The sequence below is a fragment of the Onychostoma macrolepis genome, chromosome 24 (genome assembly GCF_012432095.1).
Source record: "Onychostoma macrolepis isolate SWU-2019 chromosome 24, ASM1243209v1, whole genome shotgun sequence".
In the NCBI taxonomy this organism is placed as follows: Eukaryota; Metazoa; Chordata; class Actinopteri; order Cypriniformes; family Cyprinidae; genus Onychostoma; species Onychostoma macrolepis.
The window spans coordinates 17,219,672-17,242,620 of record NC_081178.1 but is presented as its reverse complement, the minus strand read 5'-3'; the positions used below and the strand labels follow the sequence as shown (position 1 = coordinate 17,242,620).

Here is a 22,949-nt window from a genome sequence, read left to right as displayed (position 1 = left end):
TATTTACATTTAAAGCCATTATCTGCCGATTCCGATATCGGTCCGATAATCTTGTGAATCCCTAATTACATTATAAGACTGCTTACCATGGTTGGAAATTAATGGGGGCTTAATGCCACCAAAATAAATAAAAATGCCCCACAAATTGTAGATAAAGGGGTAAAAATTGCCCCTGCACAATGAAACAATCGACTATGGGCCATCATGATTAAAATAAAATGTGAAAATGAATGTAAAGTGTCCATTTGCAGAATTACATTTTAAAGTTTTTATTGTAAAATGTATTCAGTGAGTGAATTGCAGTCTTCCAAAACTTTCACATCAGAATGTCACCGTAGTCCAGTTGTCCAAAACCACTTCCTTTTTAATTGCATTCCCCTGATATCTTAGCAATGATTCGCTTTTGTCAGTGCAGTAGTCTGGGTGTGCTGTTGAGCTCAAGCTCTCGTGTGATTCTGCTCTGGGCTGCTGGATTGGGGTGTGGGGCAGTGGTGTAGTCTAGTTTTTTGTAGTGAGCATACTGTGATTTTTATTTATTTATGTTTTTGTTTTTGTTTTTTTCCCCTCCCTCACCCGTCCCAAAGCGCCACCCCATAAGCACCACTCGCTAATGTGTACAGTATGCATCTACATGTAACTGACAACATTCTGAAAGACTGCTTATGCGATATCAACATGTCAATTTATTATAAGCAACACAAGACAGCCAATGACATTTACAGCTGGGGAGACTGGGCTGATTTTCTACTGTTAATCATCTAATGCCGAGATCACACTGCATGATTTTAGCCCGATTTTTCACTCGCCGACAGGTTTTGATAAATCGCCGACAAATGCCCGACATCGGAGGCAGTGTGGATTACCAAAGATGTGATCTGAGAGAATCGCCGACACTTCGCCGACGCCCGCAAAATATTTGGCATGCTAAATATCTGGAGCTGTCAGCGATTCACAATCACGCTGTGTGCAATGATTTCTGACTGAAAACTACATCACGATGACCTTCAGCCAATGAGAGACAAAGATAGAGGGCAGAGGGAAGTTCGGTGAGGAGTTATAGACCATATCAGTATTTTAATATGTACAATTATATCATACAGAAACAAGCACAAACGCTTGACCAGCCGCAACATCAGCATAACAGTTACTGCAAAATTATTATTTACCACTCTTTTCAGAACACAATCCCTGTTCCCTGCATCTCCCTCCTGCATAATCTGTTTTTGTTTTTGTAGCTGGAAATCAGCGCACAGACAATTTGCAGGCTATATTTTTTTAATACTTCCAGTCTCGCTCGAGAACAACGGGCTGACGCATGAAGGTTTTCGCGTTATTTCCTTATCACATGTGTGTTTTGTTGTGAAACGTAGTTTGCGGATCAGACAGAGTTGTCGGCGATTCTTCCTATTGTGAAATCGTGCAATGTGAAAGCCCCTGTCGCCGATCCATCGTGCAATGTGAACACAGCAGTGACTGAATGCTACCCCAGATAGTCACGCAGTGTGAAAACAACAGCGATCCGACGAGTTTGAAAATCGTGCAGTGTGAACTCGGCATAACTCAGCCAGTTAAGAGCTATATTTTTCCTAAATATGGTCCCTGGAGCACAGGTTTTATCAGCTGGCAATTTTCAATGCACATTTAAGAGTGCCTGTTTTTAAATCACCTAGCCTGATCTTCAGGCCACAAGGCTGGCCAGGAGTTCTCATCTCTCTCATCATCTGAAACAAGGAGATATAAACATTGTATTCAGTTTCACTGCTGTACACAGACACACATAGCTGTGTTATCTCTCCCCTTCTCCTGCATTCATTGATCCGCACACTAATGTTACTGAAGTTATTAGCTAGTTATGTTGACCTGAGAAAGTCAACATATTGTTGACTGTGTGAAAGATGCTTGGGACAGCTGACTGATCTGTCACTGCTCCCCAGGCTGTGGGCCATGTTTGAAATAGTTTAATATATGTTTGTTCTATATATTTATTTGTGCTATTTACACAATGTTTGTACGTGTCCAGGTACAGAAACCGAATAATCAAATATAATAAAATAGCATTGCATAGTCTTCACTGTATAAATTAAATATAGATTAATTCTTGTTAAACTACAAGGTGCACACCGAACATGGCACGAGTACTCATTTGAGTTTTTCCGCGAGGTGTGTTTGCTTATATGCTTATAAACTCTTTTGATGTTTAAATGGGCAAGGCATAAAAACACGTGCAAATGATAAGCTTTCGTGGCAATGCACAGCAGTGGCGCATTTTTAGGATGGCCTCAGCCAGTCAGTTGAAGTGAAAGAGTTGCGCAATAGCACTGGTCATCAACAGAAACACAGAAATACAATACATCTGAGAAAGCAGTGCTGTTTTCCCAGCAGTTGATGACATATGTAGTTCTGTCACAGTTGTTTCAAGCCAGGGTTATTATAGTTAACTAAAACGAAAACCATAAAAAGAAACATTGTCATTACTTAAAGTCATATAAACATTGATTGAAATAATATAAAATATATAAATATATTCAAACTTATTTTCATTTAGTTGCCAAAGCAACATATCTCATTCATTTAGTTTGATAATGCACTAAAATAACTAAAACGAGGATAAACATGAACAAAAACAATATATTCTATTAAATAACAATACAATATATTTAAAATATATTTACTAGAAATGACTAAATGAAAACAGAAAATGCAAAAAATAAAAACTCAATTTAAAATATATAAATAATATATAAAAACTTATATTAGTATGTAATATAGCATAACAATGTTTTAAGCTAAATTAAAAAGAGAAAATGTCTTGCTTTGCATTTTATCCTGAAGACATGTGAGCCCAGATTGTGTAACGTGGTTACTGCAGAAGTGAACAGTATTGTGGGACATAAAGAGGGTTTGAGTAATGCAGCTTCCTGTTCCTCTAGGATGGTGTCTTATGTAATCAGAGGGTCAGAGTTTGCAGAAGGTGGCCCCATTTATATGCATGATGGAGGGAATCTAAAGCCATGCAAATAGCTGTTTTGTCGTTCCTCTCAGAGCGTGCAGTGGGTACTGAATGTGTGCATCTTTAGTCGGATGAGCAGGGATGCTTAGAATGCTTTGATAAAAAGGGGGATTTTTAGGGCCTTTTTTGCTTGAAGCTTCTGTTTCAGTTTCTGTAGTTAATGCTGTACATAACCCAGTATAATTGTTTTTTTAACAACATGCTGTACAGGGAAATTTACGTCACAATTAAGCACAAGGCCCAAATCACGTGTCATTTACATGACGACACACCTCCACCCTTCTGACTTTTTTTGCTTGTGTATTTTCCACCAATTTATTTAATTTTCTTTTCTTTTTATTATTTCCTGCCCCTAACCTCTCATATTTATTTTTGCTTTTGTTTCCATGGATACCTTGAAAAGCTGCTGCAGACATAATTGCTGAGGTTGTGAACACACCCTTTACATCGGACAGCTATCTGTAAGAGGAAACCTAGTGCATGAAATAAATCAACATGCACACAGTTTCATTATGCCAGGTCATGATGTTGTGCATTACAGGAGATGCATTTGGATTATTCCAAATCTTGTGGCTGGGAGCCAATGAAAACGCCTTGTACTTTCGCGGGGCGAGGATGGATTATATGTGACTAGCAGTGGAGCCTGAGGTCATCTTTAACAGTGTCAGCCCCTCCCCCTGCATATCAGCCAATGCTGCCACTGTCTGGTAATCTTGAAAACTGCCTCTACAAGAAGATTCACCACTTTAATAGGATTTACATGATTGCTCTGAGCTATTTGTTGTTAGAATAACTACGATTAATGCCTGATTATTGTCTGGAAGTATCAGTTAGACCAGGGTTCCTCAAATCTTACCCTGGAGGTCCAATCCACTGCAGAGTTTAGCTCCAACCCTGATCAAACTCGCCTGTCTGTGATTTGCTAATGATCCTGAAGACACTGATTAGCATGTTCAGGTGTGTTTGATTAGGGTTACAGCTAAACTCTGCAGGAAAGTGGCTCTCGAGGTCCAGATTTGAGGAGTTAGACTGTCTGTTCAAAGCTTCAGGACAGTTACAGTCTGTCTGTTTGCATTTTGTCTAGAGAGGAGTTACTGGACAACTGGTAAAAAATCATTTAAATTGAAAAACAAGCCTCTTCCTCATGTGAATACTAATTCTGGTTATAATTAAACTGATGTGTTGACCAGCATTCCTACAATCCAGAGAATTTCAAAAGCCTGAAATAAAGGTCATGGAAAAGTTGTTTGAAAGAAATTCTGTTCAGCGAGGATGCATTGATAAAAATAACAGTAAAAGTTTTAAATAAATACCGTTCTTTTAAACTTTCTGATCATTAATGAATCCCAAAAATAACAAAAAAATTAAGTCAAAAGTAAATAAAAATTTAAGCTTTTAAAAAATGTAAGCTGTTTTTTTGTTTGTTTGTTTTCTTACATTGATAAGAAATGTTTCTTAGAATAATCTCTGAAGGATCAGGTGACACTGAAGACCAGAGCAATGGCTACTGCAATGAATTAAATACAGGAATAAATTATGTTGAAATAGAAAATTTCTAAATATTATACTGTTTTTGATATAGTAAATGCAACCTTGGTGAGTGCTGGTCAGATTAATATATGTAAATAAGATCATTTTCATAAAAGACTTTTATTTACTAGAGACAAACAGTGCTGGGTAGTATCTGATTCCATGTTACATAATCATATTTAAAAAATTAAGTACTTGTTATATTTAGTGCTGTCAATCGATTAAAAAACAACAACTAATTACTCGCACATTTTTCTGAAATGAATCGTGATTAATCCCACCTAACATTAAAGTTTTTAAATATACTTTTATATTGCAATAATTCCACATTCAATCTTCAAATTAATGTACAAACAACATAAAGACAATATATTTTTTTATATTTGTTTAATCACATCTTTTTTATGACTGAAGGCCAGTATTTAACCATTGACTATAGCCTTTCAACATTAGAGTATAATTGAGAGCTATCAATTTGAACATTTATTAGACTTAAAAAAACAAAAAAGGAAGAAAAAAACCCTTCTAATTTAAGTGAACTTAAAACAATCTTCACATAAACCCATTATAATAAATGTTATATTTACCTGTGCCCTTCAGCAGAAATATGAAATTCAAGTTGAAGTTATCAAACACTAAATTCTAAATTAAATATAGACGAATCCTTAAAGCTATAAAAGTTATTTTTTTTTCTTTTTTTTTTCTTTGCCCTTTGATTAATAGACATCACAGCAACTGGTTATTGTTTTGGCTGTTATTTCTTTAAGAGCTGTTGCTGCTGAGCATGATGCGGATCTGACAGGCATGAACTCTTTTTACCATTTCTGACCCACTTCAGGTCTCTATTAATGAGCTGACGAGTTGAATCGGGTGTGTTAGATGAGGGAGACAGTGATGGGCTGCTCCAGGACAGTTTTGAAAACCATTTCAGAGACATGTTTTTAAATGCGACTCATATTACATGCATGCACCGTTTTAAGGCAGCTTTAATCGCCTTTTTGGTAACTTCATGACTAACTGACCACCATATTGCATGCATGTAGTTTATTTTGTGCTTTTTCGCCACATGCGCTGTGGGCGCAGTACCTTTTCCGTGCTCGTGCTGCTGACGTGAAACTGGAGTGCCCGTCTGAAATGTCTCCTGTTTGATGTGGTCATCTGCGACTGAATAAATGCACTTCTTGTCAAGAGAAAAAGTGACAGAAACAGCAGTTGTGAGAGGGGTGGCCAGCCCTAGCCCAGCCCCTGCGTTAATTGCGTTAAATGTTTTTAAGCCTTAAACTGAAAAAATTAATCGCCTGCGTTGACGCGCTAATTTTGACACCACTAATTATATTACATTTTAAAATATACTTGAAATAAGACTACACTTACTTTTTTATTGATTACATGATTACATATTCACACAAGTCTTTGTCTTAGGAAAGCTTTTTTCTTTTAAACTTTAAAATGCACAAAATCATGTTGGTTTTTTTTTTTTTTTGCTTTTTTGTCAGCTAAACCTTTTTTTTCTAATATATTAACTTGAAGTTGAACTAAAGTGCCCCTGTTATGGATTTTTGAAAATTACCTTTCATGCAGTGTGTAACACAGCTCTAAGTGAATGAAAACAACCTACAAAGTTTTAAATCTGAAAGTGCACCTTGTGTAAAGTTATATTGTCTCAAAAAAAAGTGTCAACTCTGAAACATTGAAACGAGTCGTTGCCAGCCCACTTGTTGTGCGCACCTGGAGAAGGGTATAATTGCAGTCTGGAAATCTCCAAATGGGGGCGGGAACTCCAAAACAGGGTGGAAGCTCATAAATAGGGCGTGGCTTCCTCCCATTGACAGACAGACACATGAAACGCATGCGCAATTTTTTTTTTTTTCTCCCAATCAACTTCAGCGCAAACTCTGCCCCACAGATGATTCTAAAGATTTTATTGGTTGTGTCAATCACAGTGTTAAGTTCCTACACTATGCTACAAAAATGCTAACCCCTAAACCTACCTCACACCTGACCCTAACCGTAACCAGTGAATTTGGCTGAACGGCAGGATTGGTGCTGAATAGCATGGTTAAGAAAGTTCCAGTTAATAAGATTATGCGATATGAGATCACCGAGCCGGCCGTTCCATAACTACCCAGCCGGACCTCCAATTGGCTGAAACCAGAGCCAATGGTGAAAGTCTTTGCGCGAATAGACCCCGCCCCATTTTTGGAGGTTCTGCCTACTTTTGGAGTTCATGCCCCATTTTGGAGATCTCCGGTCTGCAGTTATACCTACTTGCGCACCTGGGGAAACTTGATTTTTCACATTGGTCTGAATGAAAATGCAAATTCATTCAAATTTGCTTTTGGTGCTGTAAAATAACGGTTTCCCTGGTAATGCTGTACACAAAGCAGCACTGCACTCACAAACACTGCTTTAAATGAAATCGTCAATCGGACCAATCACCGCAGATTAGCATTTAAAATGCATCGTTAAACAAATCGTTTGGGAGTTGTTGAGCAAATAAGGTAAAAATAAATGCATATTATAAGACAATGAAAGTGTTTTTTGACCTTGCATGCATGTCAGCCTGTTGTTGGGGACTCCCAAAACCAAAATATGAACCTTTCATAACCCATAGTAGGGGCACTTTAAGTAACACATTTGCATGTTCACAGTTCTTTGACGTTGGTTAATTGTCACATGACATACAGGTAAACAAATAGAATTAGTTTTTTGTAAGCATTTTATTTTGATTGTTGTTTTAAAATGATTTATTTGAATTTTACATTTTTAAATAATTAAAAAAAAATTTAAATAATTTTTCACTTTTCATTAAACTCACAAACCCCCTGCAGTTTCTTTACAGATGCCATTTTGGGAAACATTGACGTAATGCACTTCATGATTTTAATATCAACGAATGGAATGTTTCTTCATTGTCTTTGTTTTTTTTATGTCAATATGGTACAATATTATCCTTTTTAAATTAATGTGATAAACGTCTTGGGTCAAAAGTAATCAAAAATTAGTCTATTATATCACTTAAATATGTGTAACGTAATGGATTACGTTACTAACTACAATTTTTGTTGTGTAATTTGGAATTAGTAACGGACTACAATTTGTAAGTAATCTACCTGGCTCTACAGACAAAACATTTTCTTTTTTTTTTTTTTTTTACCCTTTTTTTTTTGTATCAGACAAATTGGATATCTCCTGACGGGATCTGGTGAAGAGACTCAATCCAATATTCCTAACATGGAGATCTGATCTAGTATTACTCACCCCAGACTTTTAAGTGGTAATGTAATAGTTTCTAGTTTAGATATGAATTATTTCATTGGTCAAAGAGCATAGAATAGAATAGAATAGAAAAGTATAGCTAGAATATGCCGATAGTTGTAGTAGCGCAGTGAATACTGCCACAAATACGGTGTTGTGGGAGGTTGCCAGGTACATCTCTGTGGTTGCTAATAAGGTGTTTTGACTCCTTATTAGTGCATTGTCTGTGTGCTTTCTTTCTTTCTTTTCTTTCTATCTTTCTTTCTAATAAAAGTAAATATCCCATCTCAAATCACTAATATTCTCTGGACATGGTTCATGGTTTTGCTAGCAGGGGAAAATCTATTATTGAATCTGCTGTGTAAATATGCTCTGTTTACCTTGTTTATAAAGTCTATTGCAGCTGAAACAAAACACATTAAGTTTGGTTTAGTTTATTTTGGCTTTCATGGTATGTCTAGATGAAAATGTCAGTAGTGGTTGATGTAATGCATATTTCGCATGTTACACTTTGGTGATGTTGGATTGTGTGATTGCTTATTTTGTACAGCAGGTGGCACCATTTGCAAAGTTATTGTCATTGTCGAAGTTGTGAATGTGTTTCATGATAGTATATATATTAATTTCTGAACAAATATTGTCTGATAGATAGACTGGATTGAATCAGATCAGCTTTTCTGAGGATCTTGAAGGTATTAGTTCTTATGTCAGATGCGAGAAACAGTGTCATATGGTGACTGGTAGGCACCTAAATTTATGATGAAAATAAATACATACATTTTAAAATAATAGTTATTTTCCCCCAAATCTATAAATTTACTATGTAGCAGATAACTAAATGACAGCAAATCTAAATATACATATTGCAGTTTGAATGTGGATGGACTTGTTTTGCTTTTTCATTGACCTTTGGCTACAATTGCCCTTTTAAGACATGATGACATGAGGTAAAGTGGTGCTGAGAGAGCAGACACAGCCACTGCCTAGAGATCTGAGACATCTTTTAAGTATGAGAAGGATGGCAGTGTGTTTTGTGAGTCAGTCAGTGCCTGCTCTAAGAGACATGTTGATGCAGCCGAAGGGAGTGGAAGGATTAGTTAAATATTCATTGGGTTAGCTCCCCTTTCATTTACTGTGTGTCATGTATACACTGCACTTACCACCCACCCATGCATACCACAGGCATTTTACAGACGTGTCATTTCCCTGCTGTATAAATGTCAAAATCATTCTCCATCGACTGTCTCTTATAAAGTTTTATAAAGCCATCCTTCAGTCTCTGCAGTGAAAACAGTGCTGCTTAACAGTGCTGCTTACTTAGTTGGTATTAGTACATTGCTACTGATCTCAATGTACCCGCTTTATAATTTCCCAATGGGTAATATTTAAAACGAATAAATACATTTAAAAAATGTATTAATTTAATTTTTTTGACTTTTTTACCTTCCTTTTACCTTTTTTTTTTTTTTTTTTTTTTGCCTCATTGTGACATTTATGTCTCTCCAAGAATAGGGATTTTGGGTATTTTCTGAATGTGAAATATTCATTGCAATATATTACAGTATATTAATATGTAATATATGCAGTATATTACATTTCTGAAATGCTGTTTTTTATTTTGTTTTATTTTTTATATATTTTTTTTCTATCATCCATTTTCACTACCACCTTTGTAGGGTGACTGACAAGGATTCTGGAGCCTATCTCAGCATCTCTGATTGCAAGCATTAAAAATGTAAATGTATTAAATAATAAATAAATAAATGTTTTATACATCAATTTTAATTTAATTTATTTTTCCTCCCTATTTCTTTACGTTCCACAAACCATTTCTCCTGTTTAGGATAACAGAGATGCTGGGGCCTTTTTTAATTTAATTTATTTTAATTCTTTTTTTATTCTTTTATTTTATTGATTGATTTTGATTTATTGATTTATTTTTTATTTTATTTATTTTTTACCCAGAGAATAGGGAGTGGCCCTCTGCACACACCTTCCGTGCTGTCAGCAGAGGGTGCTCTGTGCCTAAAAAAAGAACTCAAGGCTCTTAGCACAAATCCACCTTGTGCCATGCATACCCCCAAAAAATCCCATCTCAGTTTGACAGTGCCCCACCCCTCATACTCTGCATTAACAGCTCTCCTGACTGCCACACACTTACTCTGAATTAAGAAAACGAAAGAAACTGAAACGAGCATTGGCTCTTTTTTTAAAATGTCAAGTAATAACACAAGTAATGTCAAAAGATGTTTGATTATTTAGTTGTGGTGAGTTACCCAATGACAAAAGGACATTGGTGTCTAGAAAAGGGGGTCAGACATTGTATTTCTCCCACACACAAACTTCATCTTCAGGCTGTGAAAGTGTCTTAATCTGTATGCAGAAACTAACCTTCCTTTGCTTGTCTTGTACCAAATGACATTCTCAGATCTTAAAGACCTTCACAGTGAAAGAAGGACACCAAGTTACATGAATTCTTTCCAATTCTGCTGTTTTCTAAAGCGGACATGGATGTTACGAGGCGGGATGCATCAAGTTCTGTCTCCTTTTCTTTTTCTTTTTTTTTTGTATAACTCATTTGAGGCTTGACTTTACAGAAAAGGACCTTTGAAAGACTATCATAATCACAGCAGCTTCAGAAATGGAAGTGACGCATGTTTGTCGATTAAACAGACTTTGAACATTTGGAACGGGGCGGCTTAAAATTCCTTCTCTCAACATTTCAGATGAGGTGCCCTGTTTTGGCTTATGATATTCGGTTGCCATGGTTTCTGGCTTTGATCGTGAGAGGTACAGTGCTGCCTAAGAGGTCCTATTGTAGGAGAGATTAACCAAAAATCCTACTATGAACCTCTCCGGTTATCACCATACACCACCACCTACTTGAGACTTATGCAAATGTTTTAAATGATAACAATTGTAAGTGATCGTCAGTGACAATGTGCTGTTTGCGTGCCACTGTTTATCAGTGCAGCTGACATCAAAGCTACGAATGTCACAGTTGTCATTTGACAGTGTTGTTCGTTGCAATTAAACTCAACCCGGACGCACCAATAGCTAACATCCTACAAATACGCCGCAACCTCATTGGCTTATCCAGCAATTTGTTTTGATTTTTGCCACAACATGTTTAAAGAGGGTGTTAAAGCGGCTGTTTACTCCAGTGTGGGCGGAGCTACAAATCACAAACAAACGAACGCTTCCTCTTCCCTCTTTTATCACCCTTCTGATTCCTTCGTTTTTATTTAACGCTTGGATGGGTTTGGTCAAGCAGGTCATGCAAGTTTTGGGGGTGGATAAAGGGCATCTACACCCCATTTTCTGTTAATTTTGCTGGGTTTCAATGGGCTGGGGTGAAATCAGCACACGGTTGCTGTAGTTGGCTAATACGATGTGGCGGCACGCCCCAGGAAATTTAGGTCAAGTTAAAACTGCAGACAAGGATGTAAGTGATGCTGCGTAAGAGTGACACTGCATGATGTATCGCATGCGCACACACATTACTCATTCTTCAGCATACATTAACAGATATCACAGGCGCACGCTTGGCGTTTGGAAAATGATAGTCAATAAATGTGCATTGTAAAGGCTGAATTGCATAAATCATTAGCTAAGCCTCTGTAAATGAGATTTTAGACAAGGCTTCTACGTTAAGTGTCGCTCTTCTGGCAATATTCTCACATTAGGTTCAATTCTGTGCATACTTCACCACATACATAACTGGATTATTGCATCCACTCACTCAAATAAGCGCGCACACGAAAATACACACTAATTCACTCGCTCCCCTCCCCCTCGATGCCAGAGGCAGCCGGTTAGCCACTCCACGGCTGTGCCCACGTGACAGAGGGAATCAGGGAGGGGAGAGGTTGTTGTTTTTTTTTTTTTCCTATGTTGCCACAGCAATAGTGTAGTATGGCGAAGCACGTGGATTCCCATGCTGCAGTGCTCCTGCAGAATTCCAGCATGCCTTGCATCCAGATAGCTATAGGTTGCGTTGTTAAATCTACTCCTTATATAGATCTATTATATTATACTAATTGCATTGAATTATTTTCTTCACAATTTAATATGCAATTATTTCAAATTCATATCAATTATTCATTCATCATTCTCGACAATTTTAATATGAATTCTTTATTACATAATTTTATACAATTATTTACATATATATTATTCCATAAACAATTGTTTTATATAATAGTTTAATAATTATTTATAGCATTTTTAACACATTATTTTGTACAATTAATCAGATGTATTTATGCATCCTAACACTGGAATGTCAGTTATTCGTAGAATTCCGTGATTAATCAGCGTGTCGCTGTTGCACTAGTTGTGCAGTTTTGGTGCATTACCTCATTGCTATTCATATATTCATACACAAGCTCTTAAGTCGGACTACTGCTCCAGTGCCCTCATCCTCCCCTCCGCCTCGCCATTCGCTTTCTGATTGGCTGTCAGTGTGTTTTTGGTAGCACCAGGTTTTTTCAACTCCATGGATACAGTGGAGTGCAAGAGAACTTGCGTGCAGCCAATCACAATGCAGTAGTGAATTGTAAGTGCCCAGCGGGCTTAGACGAGCCCCCTTGCCCCCTCCTTCTCCAGAATCCCATCGTAGCTCCTCTCCTCCAGCACGCAATCTCCCAGTAGGAGGCTTCGAAAAGAAAACAACCAGGTCAGAGTCTCTCTCTGTTGGAAAGAGCTCGTATGGGGAGCTCACCTTCACCCTTTGGGACTGCTGTGAATGAAGCTGAGAGGCAAATGCACTGTTCCTAATATAATCTCCACTCTTGTCTCAGTTTGGCCCACATAGCCTGTTGTTGTCATGAGGAGATATTTGGACCTTGTTAAATGTTCTCCACTTTTCATTGTGTGTTTTTTTTTTTTTTTTTTTTTTCGTTTTTATAAAGGGATCTTATTAGTTCCTAATTCATACACCTCGATCATGTTTGTTCCTATAATAATGACATTAATGTAAAAGACATTGAACCTTATGATAATGCATGTTTTGTATCAAAGGTAGCTTTCTGTTTTTAATTTTTTATTTATTTATTCTTTTTTTTTTTTTTTTTAAGAAATATGATCGTGTCAAATTGGATTTTTGAGATGGCCGTCCTTGGAATGACCCCCTAATGGTTGGAGGGAGTGCTGGGTGGGATTTAGGGTTGGCGCACTTGGCAGCAGTACATCATTGGCATGACTTGGATTCAGGTCACATTTATTCTAAGTAACTTTCCAACAGTGGATGAGTATAAACACACAGTAAATCTAGTGCAAAAAGCATTATTATACTATCTCTCTGTCTGTCTGTCCATCCGTCCGTCCATGTTACCCATGCAAAATTTGCCACCATAATGCTTTTGTACCATGGAACATTGACAATATGTTGATTTGTGTTTTTTAAAGTGTTTTTCACTCATTCATTGCTATTGTTAGAAGGGTATTGTGGGGTCATTGCTAGGTTCAAAAGTTTAAGGACAGTAAGCTTTTTTTTAATGAATTTGAAAAACCTCTCTTATGCTTACTATGGCTGCATTTATTAGATCAAAATACAAAACAGTAATATAACAGTAAAACATAAAAACAGTAATATTGTAAAATATCGAAAGGCATTTATGTAGTGTTTATATTTGGATCAATTTACCACATTATTATGCTAAATGCATGTTTTTTTTATTTATTTATTTATTTTTATTTATTAAACAGAACTTTTAAAGATACAATGTAGCTGGAAGCTTCATTTATTGGTATGCTTACACAGACTGTTCATTTTATATTATATTGTAGCTTTAAAATATTATAATGTGAATTTGGATTTCATGGCTCTTCAGATTTCTCTGGGCTTTTTCTGTTTTATTGTTGTTTTTGATTGTCCATGAAGTTAACACGCTCTGTAACTCCCTCTTGCACACCTAAAAACTTAGACCAAATTCCACCTTTGCAAGCAAACCGAAGCAAAAATCTGTTATTTTGCACTACTTCAGCAGTTGTTTTGTGAGGTTGGTAATCGATTCACGCCACTGACCTTGAACTCTAATCCTGAGCTTTGCTAAGCCTTGACCTCCACATGATCCTCAGCGTGGCTATAACCTGTCACTGCCCCTCACCGTGTGTCCATGTCTCTTTTGTAAACTGTGAATGTCTGAATCACTTAGAGTACGCTGGCTCGAGCGAGCCTTGCTTCTGTCAGTATGGGTTAGAGTGCTTTTGATCATTGGTTTACCGTCAGCAACTTCCATGTACGGTCCCTGTACCTGTTTGAGACCCTCATGCACACAGACGCTCACCTGACTGCGACCTCACCAGCGTCACTCCTCGTCGATCTCTCACACCCATTGTCTCTTTGCTTCAGCTTCCAGACACTTTCTGTCTCTGTCGTCCTGTTCACCTGTCTACCTGTTCATGTCTCAACTTTTCACCTGTCAGCAGCCGGTCTCCTGTCACTGTGCATACACCCTCTCCATCTCTCTTCCGTGTTCCCAGTTCAGACTTACACGAATAGCTGACAGGAAATTTCAAGCCGTTTTGGCTGTGTCACATGGTGTGCCGTGTTAAACTAAAAATAATATAAAGATCATTTAAAATATTTTTCCTGTAATTATTATTAGGGCTGTAAATCAGTTGAAACTTAATCATGAAATTAATAATGAAATTAATTGCATGACATGCCATTTAATTAGTCAAATTATTATCAGTGTTAATTACATAATAATATTAATTTGAATAATTTTTTTATTAATGTAGTAGTTAATTAATTCAATAAAAGTAAGCTGACTCAAAGACATTACTGCAAAGAAAGCATGGAATAGTCGAACAGCTTTAGAACTCAGTATATCATAAGAATATTACCTTTTTATATATAATTATTGTAAAATCTTTCGTCTTGTCTTTGGTCACTGTATTGCACTTCACTGTATTGATGATTTTTTTTTTTTTTTAAATGAAATGAAATTTTTAAAAATGAAATTGTGAGTTCCTTCTACGTTTAACCTAAAATCGTGGATGTTGGTTATGAAAATGTACTGTGACTCCTCACATACCGATACATAAACCAATATCAATAATGCCAATATCACTTGTTGACTCCAAAAACAAACAACCAAAATACAATTAGTTATTTTTATACTTTGATTTTGACATTCATGTGCACCTGCACATTTATGTGACTTTAACATTTATTGTAATGACAGGTATATAGGAGTGGCTGTTTGTCTCATGCTGTCTAGATCTGCAGCTAGATTATCAGCTAGATTATATAACACCCGCTCACACACAAATACACTCATGTCTGTGACCTACATCTTGCCGCTTGTGTGTGTGTTTTTACACTCATCACTCTTCCCGCCAGAGGCACAGAAATCATGAGTAGTATGCTGCTGTTGTTATGGCCTAGATTGACCCTTTCCCTCTTGTTTGCTTTGCTCTCCTCTTTTATCTTTTATACTAGATGAAAGTAAACACAACCCAATCTTTTTGTGGTGTTCAGTCTTTTTGTATTATGTAGATATCTTTATGACAGGCTGTGAAAGAATTATAGACAATTCTTGTTTAGTGTGTGTGTGTATGTGTGTGTTTATAGATAAACGGGTATGCAAAGATGGTCAATTTATACCTAAAATTGCTATTATATTGTATTGTATTATATTATTTCTCTTAAATTGGTTATTGGCTTTAATGCATTTAAAATACAATGCAATAATAAATGGACAATTATTTTTATGTTATGGCTGTCATTACAAATTCAGATGTTTTCGAAATAAATTAAGCATACAAAGTAGACGTATTTTTCTTCTGTTTAGTTGTAATTTTTAATAGGTTATCTGCAGCTGAACGGTGCATTTGGTAAATGTGTACAGCTCCTCTCCTGACACTCATAGAAAAAACTTTCCTTCAGACCGGTGCAGTTCTTAGTAAAAACCACTTTTATACAGAGAAATGCCATTGAGAGTTGTGGTGGAGGCATTTTCCCATCAGCTAAGAGTGTTTATCTGGTTTGATGTCAGGTGGCTGTGTTGGAGGAGCCTGGTATGCATTGGAGGAAGGATGTTTTTTTTTTTTTTTTTCTCCTCCCGTGTGTTTTCTCAGAATTTTTTTTTTTATAGTTGATTTTCTCACAGATAGACTAAAAAAGTAGTTTTTTGTAACTTGAAATGTATCTGTAGCATTGGCAGCCAACTTTCCATGTTAGTTATAGGTTAACATGCATCACCAAGCGTAGTTGCAAATACAATGATGCTTTTAAGCAGGTTTCCCAAATACTCCCCCATTTTACATTGTTGCTAACGGTTCATCCTGAAACTCACACCATTGATTGTGTCAGTTGAGTCAAGTCACTGTGTTGGATTGCTTAACTGTTGTTTACACTCTTTGGGACATCATCCTAAACCCCAAAGTGTGCTTTAGTTTTGCGTTTACGTAACACATGCGTACAGCTGAATACATAGCCTTGCATAGGACACTCCAATTGATAGCGTGGGGAACACAGGTGCTCAACTTGTGCACCAGAAAGTTGGTGCGCTCCTCAACACAGGCGTTTATTGTTGCTGTTGTTCTGTCTTTTCATTTTCTTTTTCGATTGTGAACCATGGGCCGAGGTGGTGTTGCTTACACAGTGTTCATCAGAGTAGTCCAAGCTGCTGAATACTAAATAGGTAGGCGGTCATTAATTAATGAGCCCATGGATGTGACACCATCACAAAAACTATTTTTGAACAAGCGGTTTACCATAAATGCTCTTTGTGAAATGATCCCTCTATTGAACATCTTGGGAATGTGAGTTTTCCTTCCTCGATTTTGCTGTTTGGAAGGATAGTTTGGCCTTGCTTCTGTACTTCACTCATGTCTACTGTTATTCACGTTTTGCAAATGCAAAATGTTAAACTCAGTAGCCTCAGTTATCCCAAGAGAATTAATGGTTTTAGAGGGCTGTTTTTGCATCTAAAAACACTAGTCTACTTCCTAAATCTTGACTTTGAAAGCTTGGGGCCCCTCAATAGGGAACTGAACGTGAGCAGTAGGCATGACATGCACGGTTGGCACTGGCCACCAAAGCACAGGGATTCCCGTAACTCTGTGTGTGTGCTGAAGGAGGGGGGTTACAGTAGTGACATCTGGTCGACCCAAGGCCCTGCACAGGAAAACCACTGCGTCTGGGGAGTGGAAGCTGTGGGGTAAAGGGAAGGAGCGTCGACTGGTGGTTGGAAGGGCAATGGTTTCTTGATTGATAACAGGGGAGATTAGTGCCATGATAGAATCAAAGTAAGGCTGCTAAGTGCTGCCCCACCTGGATCTGACCATCAAATTTATGATTTCTGTTCAAAATATGTGACTTAACTCTGTCTTTCTTTTTCCCTTTAGGTACGTTGTCATGGGGAACCTCCTTAAAGTTTTGACATGCACAGATCTTGAACAAGAGCCCAACTTCTTCCTCGATTTCGAAAGTGAGATATTTCTCCCCTTTCCATCGACTCTTTCTTTTATTAGCTGTAAACAATCCTTCATTCTCAAAGCTTACCTCAAAATGCACCAATTTGGTATCTCACGTGTCATTTTTGGTATGTTTGAGAACTGGGATTCTGGGAGACTTGGTGAAGGTCATTACCCGGTCAGCTTGTAAAAAATGCCAGTTCCCCCTTTGGGTCTTGATAACATCTTAAACTCCTTTCCCCTGGAGACTAGTTCATGAATCACATACAATCTGCTACCATCTCATTTGTTTGAACCCAAAAACTCTCTCCAAAGCGAAGGAAGGTGAATGAACCAAAGAAAAGAAGACAGTGGAAAATAACAGTTTCCTGGCTTTTATTACCCTTACCCACAGAACATTTCCATCCTACCATGTTTTTCTCCATTTTTAGTCACATAGTCGTTCCTATGAAGGAAGACAGGAGGTGATATGGAGTCACCGAAACTATTGACTCATTCATGGCTCATCGGTCGCGCACATATAAGAAAAATTCCTATAGTGTCTGCTCAAGAGTTATGTAACAGTAATAAAGAGGGTGGGAGTGCGAGAGACTCCAAGAAACAGAGCACTAGAACAGGTACTGTATCAATACGAAAACATACAAAGATGAAAAAGCTGAGAGATCATTGCACTCTTAATGTGTGGCATCGGAGTGCTGGAAATGAAGGAGGTGGCCCTTAATTTCTTAAATTGCATTTGAAGCCAGCTGTAGTTAACAGCTTCCAGTGTCTCATTGAGGTTTCTTTTTTAGATGTGGGCCTAAAGTTTCCGCCATTTAAAATTCCACACTTTGCCTTTTAAACATATGAAACAGGCTCAGCTGAGGAGGTTTGACTCAAATACGCTTTAAGATCCCCAGTGAGTAATTCACCCCAAAAATTGAATTTAGTCATCATTTGCTCACTCTCTCGTCACTCCAAACCAGTTTGATTTGGAAGACAAATAAAGATGTTCAGCAGAAGTCTGCACAGCCTATGAATTGCAAAACATTCAGCTGATAGTGATGTCAAGTTTGGACTGTGTATATCCAAAATTAAAGTTCCAAGTTCAAACTATATAAGTATACAAACTACTATATATAAGACGCTACTTGTAGAGTCAGTCCAAATGAATGTGAGCAACCAAATTACTTGTAATAAAAGGTCTTCTAGTGAAGTATATTTACAGTGATCACTTCAACAATCTAATTTTGTAGTTTATTACCTGGGTGATATATATTCAGCGCCAGGCGCGAGTCAAACTAGTGCGGAAACGGTACTGTGCTCGCAGCGCCAGGTGCCGGCGCGCGCTGTAGCGTTCCCTATATCTTTTCATATCAAAGCGCTAAATAAACTACGAGCATGCAATGTTGTGCTCAGTTAAGTCATGATGTTACCAAAAAGGCGATTAAAGCTGCCTTAAAACTGTGCGTGGCTGCGTGCATGTAGCGTAATCTATTTTATACGAGTCACATTTAAGAACATGTCTCTAAAATGGTTTTCAAAACTTCCTGGAGCAGCCCAGCACTGTCTCCCTCATCTAACACACCTGATTCAACTCGTCAGCTCATTAATAAAAACTTTAAGACCTGAAGTGTGTCAGAAAAGGTGATGAGAGTTGAGAGAAAATACGATGCATGTCAGCTCTCAAAGAAATAACAGCAAAAACAACCTAAAACCCAGCTGCTGTGATGTCTGTTCATCAAAGGACAAAGAAAAAAAAAAAAAAGAGGAAAAAATTACTTTTATAGCTTTAAGGATTCATCTATATTTAATTTAGTATTTATAGTGTTTGATAATTCAATTTCTGTATATTTCTGCTGAAAGGCACAGGTAAATGACATTTATAATAATGGGTTTATGAGAAGATTGTTTTAAGTTTAAGAGTTTGTTATTTTTTAAAAGTCTAATAAATGTTAAAATTGATATCTCTCAATTATACTTTAATGTTGAATGGCTATAGTCAATAGGTAAATATTGGGGGGGATATTTTTTACTGATTTTATAGAGAAATCAGTATTGGTATCAGTGATACTGGCCTTCAGTCATGGAAAAAAAGATGCCATTTAAACAAATTAAAAAATATACTGTCTTTATGTTGTTTGTACATTAATTTGAAGATTGAATGTGAAATTATTGCAATATAAAAGTAGATTTAAAAACATTAATGTTAGGGGGATTAATCGCGATTAATTTCAGAAAAATGTGCGATTTCATTAATTTTTTTTAATAGATTGACAGCACTAATATGTATGTGTGTGTGTATATATATATATATATATATATATATATATATATATATATAGAGAGAGAGAGAGAGACATTGAAGTGTATATATATATTTATTATTATTTTATTTTTATAAAAATGCACTGGTTTTAGAAATTTAAGTAAACTTTTAATACTTTTAAAACTTTTAAGTAATATTTAACACAAACATTTATTTGCCACAGTCATGAATATGAATTTTACTGCAATGTTATTAAGGTTACATTAGAACAAAATAAAAAATGGAAGTGTGATGTTTAGTGTGGTGTTTCTCATCAAGGCTACATTTCTTTGATCAAAAATACATTAAGTAATATTGTGAAATGATATAACAATTTAAAATACTTGTTTTCTGTTTTATTATAATTTTAATATGTAATTTATTTTGAAGATGGTATAGCTGAATTTTCAGTAGCCATTACTCCAGTCTTCAGTATCACATGATCCTTCAGAAATCATTCTAATATTTTGATTTGGGGCTCATTTGCATTTTCTATTATTATTATGATTATTATGATTATGATTATGATGAATGTTGAAAACAGTTGTGCTGCTTAATATTTTTGTGAAACCCATGATACATTTTTTTTTTTTCTTTCTTTTTCTGGGTTCTTCGATGAATAGAATATTCAAAAGGGTACTTATGCAGTAATACCCTTCCTTCAGAGTACCCACTTTTCTATAGTAAAAGTGGAATTTGCCCATAGTATCAGCGCACACACAGGATTAAATATAATGTACAACGTGTCACCGAATACTGTTTTCTTTGTTCTTTCCTTCATTTTAATCTTGCCTCATTCTGTAAGGTATAAAGCTCTAATACCTGTTCATGATTTGCATACATACAGTATGTTCGCTTTTAATGTGTCAGACACTGACTAAATGTGACCTTGAAAGACTTTTTGATTAAAGACCTTGAAGTTCTCTCTCTCTCTCTCTCTCTCTGCCTCTCTCTCTCTGCCTCTCTCTCTCTGCCTCCAGATGCCCAGCCAACAGAAGCAGAGCGGGAAACGTGGGACGAAGTGGATGTGGTCCTGAAGGATGCACTGGGAATACTTGACGAACTACAGGCATATAAAGGCGCGGGTCAAGAGATACGAGAGGTACAGGCACACTCTCAAGATAACAGAGGTCTGCTGATGTTTGACTTATGCATATGCACTTATAAAGTTGTTCATGCAAAATCGACTCTTTACAGTATGTACATTAATTCGCACAAAAATGAGTTGAAGGAATAATATTGGTGGCTTTAAAACATCTCACAGCATCATTTGAAATTCTCTGCTCAGCTCAATCACACCTCGGTGTGAGTGAGTGTCAGTGTGATTGATACTCTTGTTGCCACGGATACTGTTGCTATACAGATACAGTTGCCATGGAATGGCATCTTCTGCAGAATGAAAGTGAATGTTTCTTTTATTTCTTTTTTCTAATTCACTCAAAAGAACGCGGTGCATTCCTTTTTTATGTCCGCACACTCAGTAATTATTTTAATGAGCTTCATGTATTTGGAAATTCAAAGGCACACTGAGGTAGAGAGAAAAAACATTGACTATATGTTCTGCCCAGTGTCATAATGGAAAAAAATGATGAATAAACCTTCAAACCTCTTGTGTGCTTGGATTTGACATCATTTACATCCTCAAATTGCCACCCTCATTGGCACATCATTTAAAAACCTCATCTCACATACATAATTCTAACACAGCCTCATACGGCCATAAAATAATATGTTCCATTTAGACTTGTGGGAACGTTGTTTATAACTTGCCAGATGTTGTATTATTAAGATGTTGTGTTTGTTTTTTCAGGCAATCCAGAATCCTAATGATGAGGCATTACAAGACCAGGCGTGGGCTGCTGTGGTGCCACTAGTAGGCAAACTAAAGAAGTTCTACGAATTTTCACAGAGATTAGGTACATTAGCCTGTTTTTCATAGCAGAAGTAGTTGTGCAGAAACCTTTTAAATGAACATTTTAGCATCATTTACTTACGTTGATGTCATTCCAAACCTGAATGATTGTTCTATGGAACACAAAAGGATATATTTAGCAAAATGTCCATGCTGCTCTTTTCCATGTTATGAAAGTGAATGGGGCAGAATCTCAAAAATAAAAAGAAAGCATCATAAGTAATGTGGAAGTAGTCTGTATGTGCCTACCTACAAAAAAAAAAAAAGTAAAGTAAAAAGAGCCACAATTTGGCTTAAACCATCAAGCTCTTATTTTAGGCGGGAAACTGCAGGAAACCCTTAAAGGGGTGGTTGATCAGCTTTTTTTGAAGGTTTGATTATGTTTATAAGGTGCAGTGTAACGTGTTCATGCTTTGTTTAAAAAAAACACACACTATTTTAACATATTTTGCCTACACCGCTGTTTCCGTTCTCTTCAAAACAGTCTCTCGATTTCCTGGTTCTATGAAGCCCATCCCTCAGAAATGTGCAATCGGGCTCTGATTGGTTAGCTGGCCCAGTGTGTTGTAATTTGATAACCACCTAGTGCACGTTGTCCGGAAACTTCACGCCCCCTTGCCAATACAGGTAGTTGCATATTCCCGGGGGCAGGGTTTATGTAAACATTGGGGTTAGTGATGTCACAAACCCGGGAAGAAGTTTTTACCAGCCTTTTTTGTTGTCCTTAAACAGAGATTTCTTTAAAAGAAAATATCTCATTTTGCATTGAACTTTGAGCGTCGTAACTTTGCAGATGTTGTTTTTGCTCTAACAGCAACATTACACATTAACTAAACTTAAAAAAACGTTAAAAAAAAAGTGAACTCATAATCAACCACCACTTTAAAGCTTCTCTTTTGTTGACAATAGCTGATTTATAAGTGCTTGTCATAAGTTTGGGAATTTGGGGTTTGAAATTTTTAGGTGAACTGTCTCTTTAAATGTGCTTAACAGCCATTGGCAGTATCTGTTTCAGTCAGGTTTTTTTTTTTTTTTTTTCTGTGCTGTAAACATCTTACAAATTAAATGCACACTAACACATTGTGTGCAAACACACTCACACCTGAGCAGCCCCAGGGAAGTACCACAGCTGTTTCTCTCATATTCTTGCACAAAACACAATGGTTGGGGTAACACACTAGCTGACGGATAGGCATAAATGTTACAAACCTCTCACTGATATGCATAGAGAAAAATGACCGTGATACCTAATACTTTAGATCATATGGCTTCCTTAGCATTAGCTGTTTTGCTCATCAAAACACAGGAATGTTAGCAGCTCAATAAGACCAAGGTTGATGGTGGTCTTACCCTGAAGCCATTGAAACCTTGCACTTTAAATCTATGTAATGGCTTCGGAACTTGTAGTCAATGAGTGCAGACCAGGCATCTGCCATATGTTATGTAACTCACCGAACTGGGTCATCTTGCTTTCCCGCGCTTTCCGCTCCAGAACACTAAACCGGCTTTTGGCGCAAGCTCTC

General features: G+C 36.9%; 1 protein-coding gene across 3 annotated transcripts in view; it reads left to right on the top strand.

Moving 5' to 3' along the window:
- Positions 1–22,949, top strand: part of fam49bb (family with sequence similarity 49 member Bb) — a 55,071-nt gene that overhangs the window by 22,330 nt on the left and 9,792 nt on the right. For all 3 annotated transcript variants that reach the window (XM_058765726.1, XM_058765725.1, XM_058765727.1), the window contains 3 exons: positions 17,159–17,241; positions 20,495–20,616; positions 21,325–21,430. In XM_058765726.1, coding sequence (XP_058621709.1) covers positions 17,169–17,241; positions 20,495–20,616; positions 21,325–21,430 — 301 coding nt within the window. In that variant the 5' untranslated portion in view covers positions 17,159–17,168. The remainder of the gene's footprint in view (positions 1–17,158; positions 17,242–20,494; positions 20,617–21,324; positions 21,431–22,949) is intronic.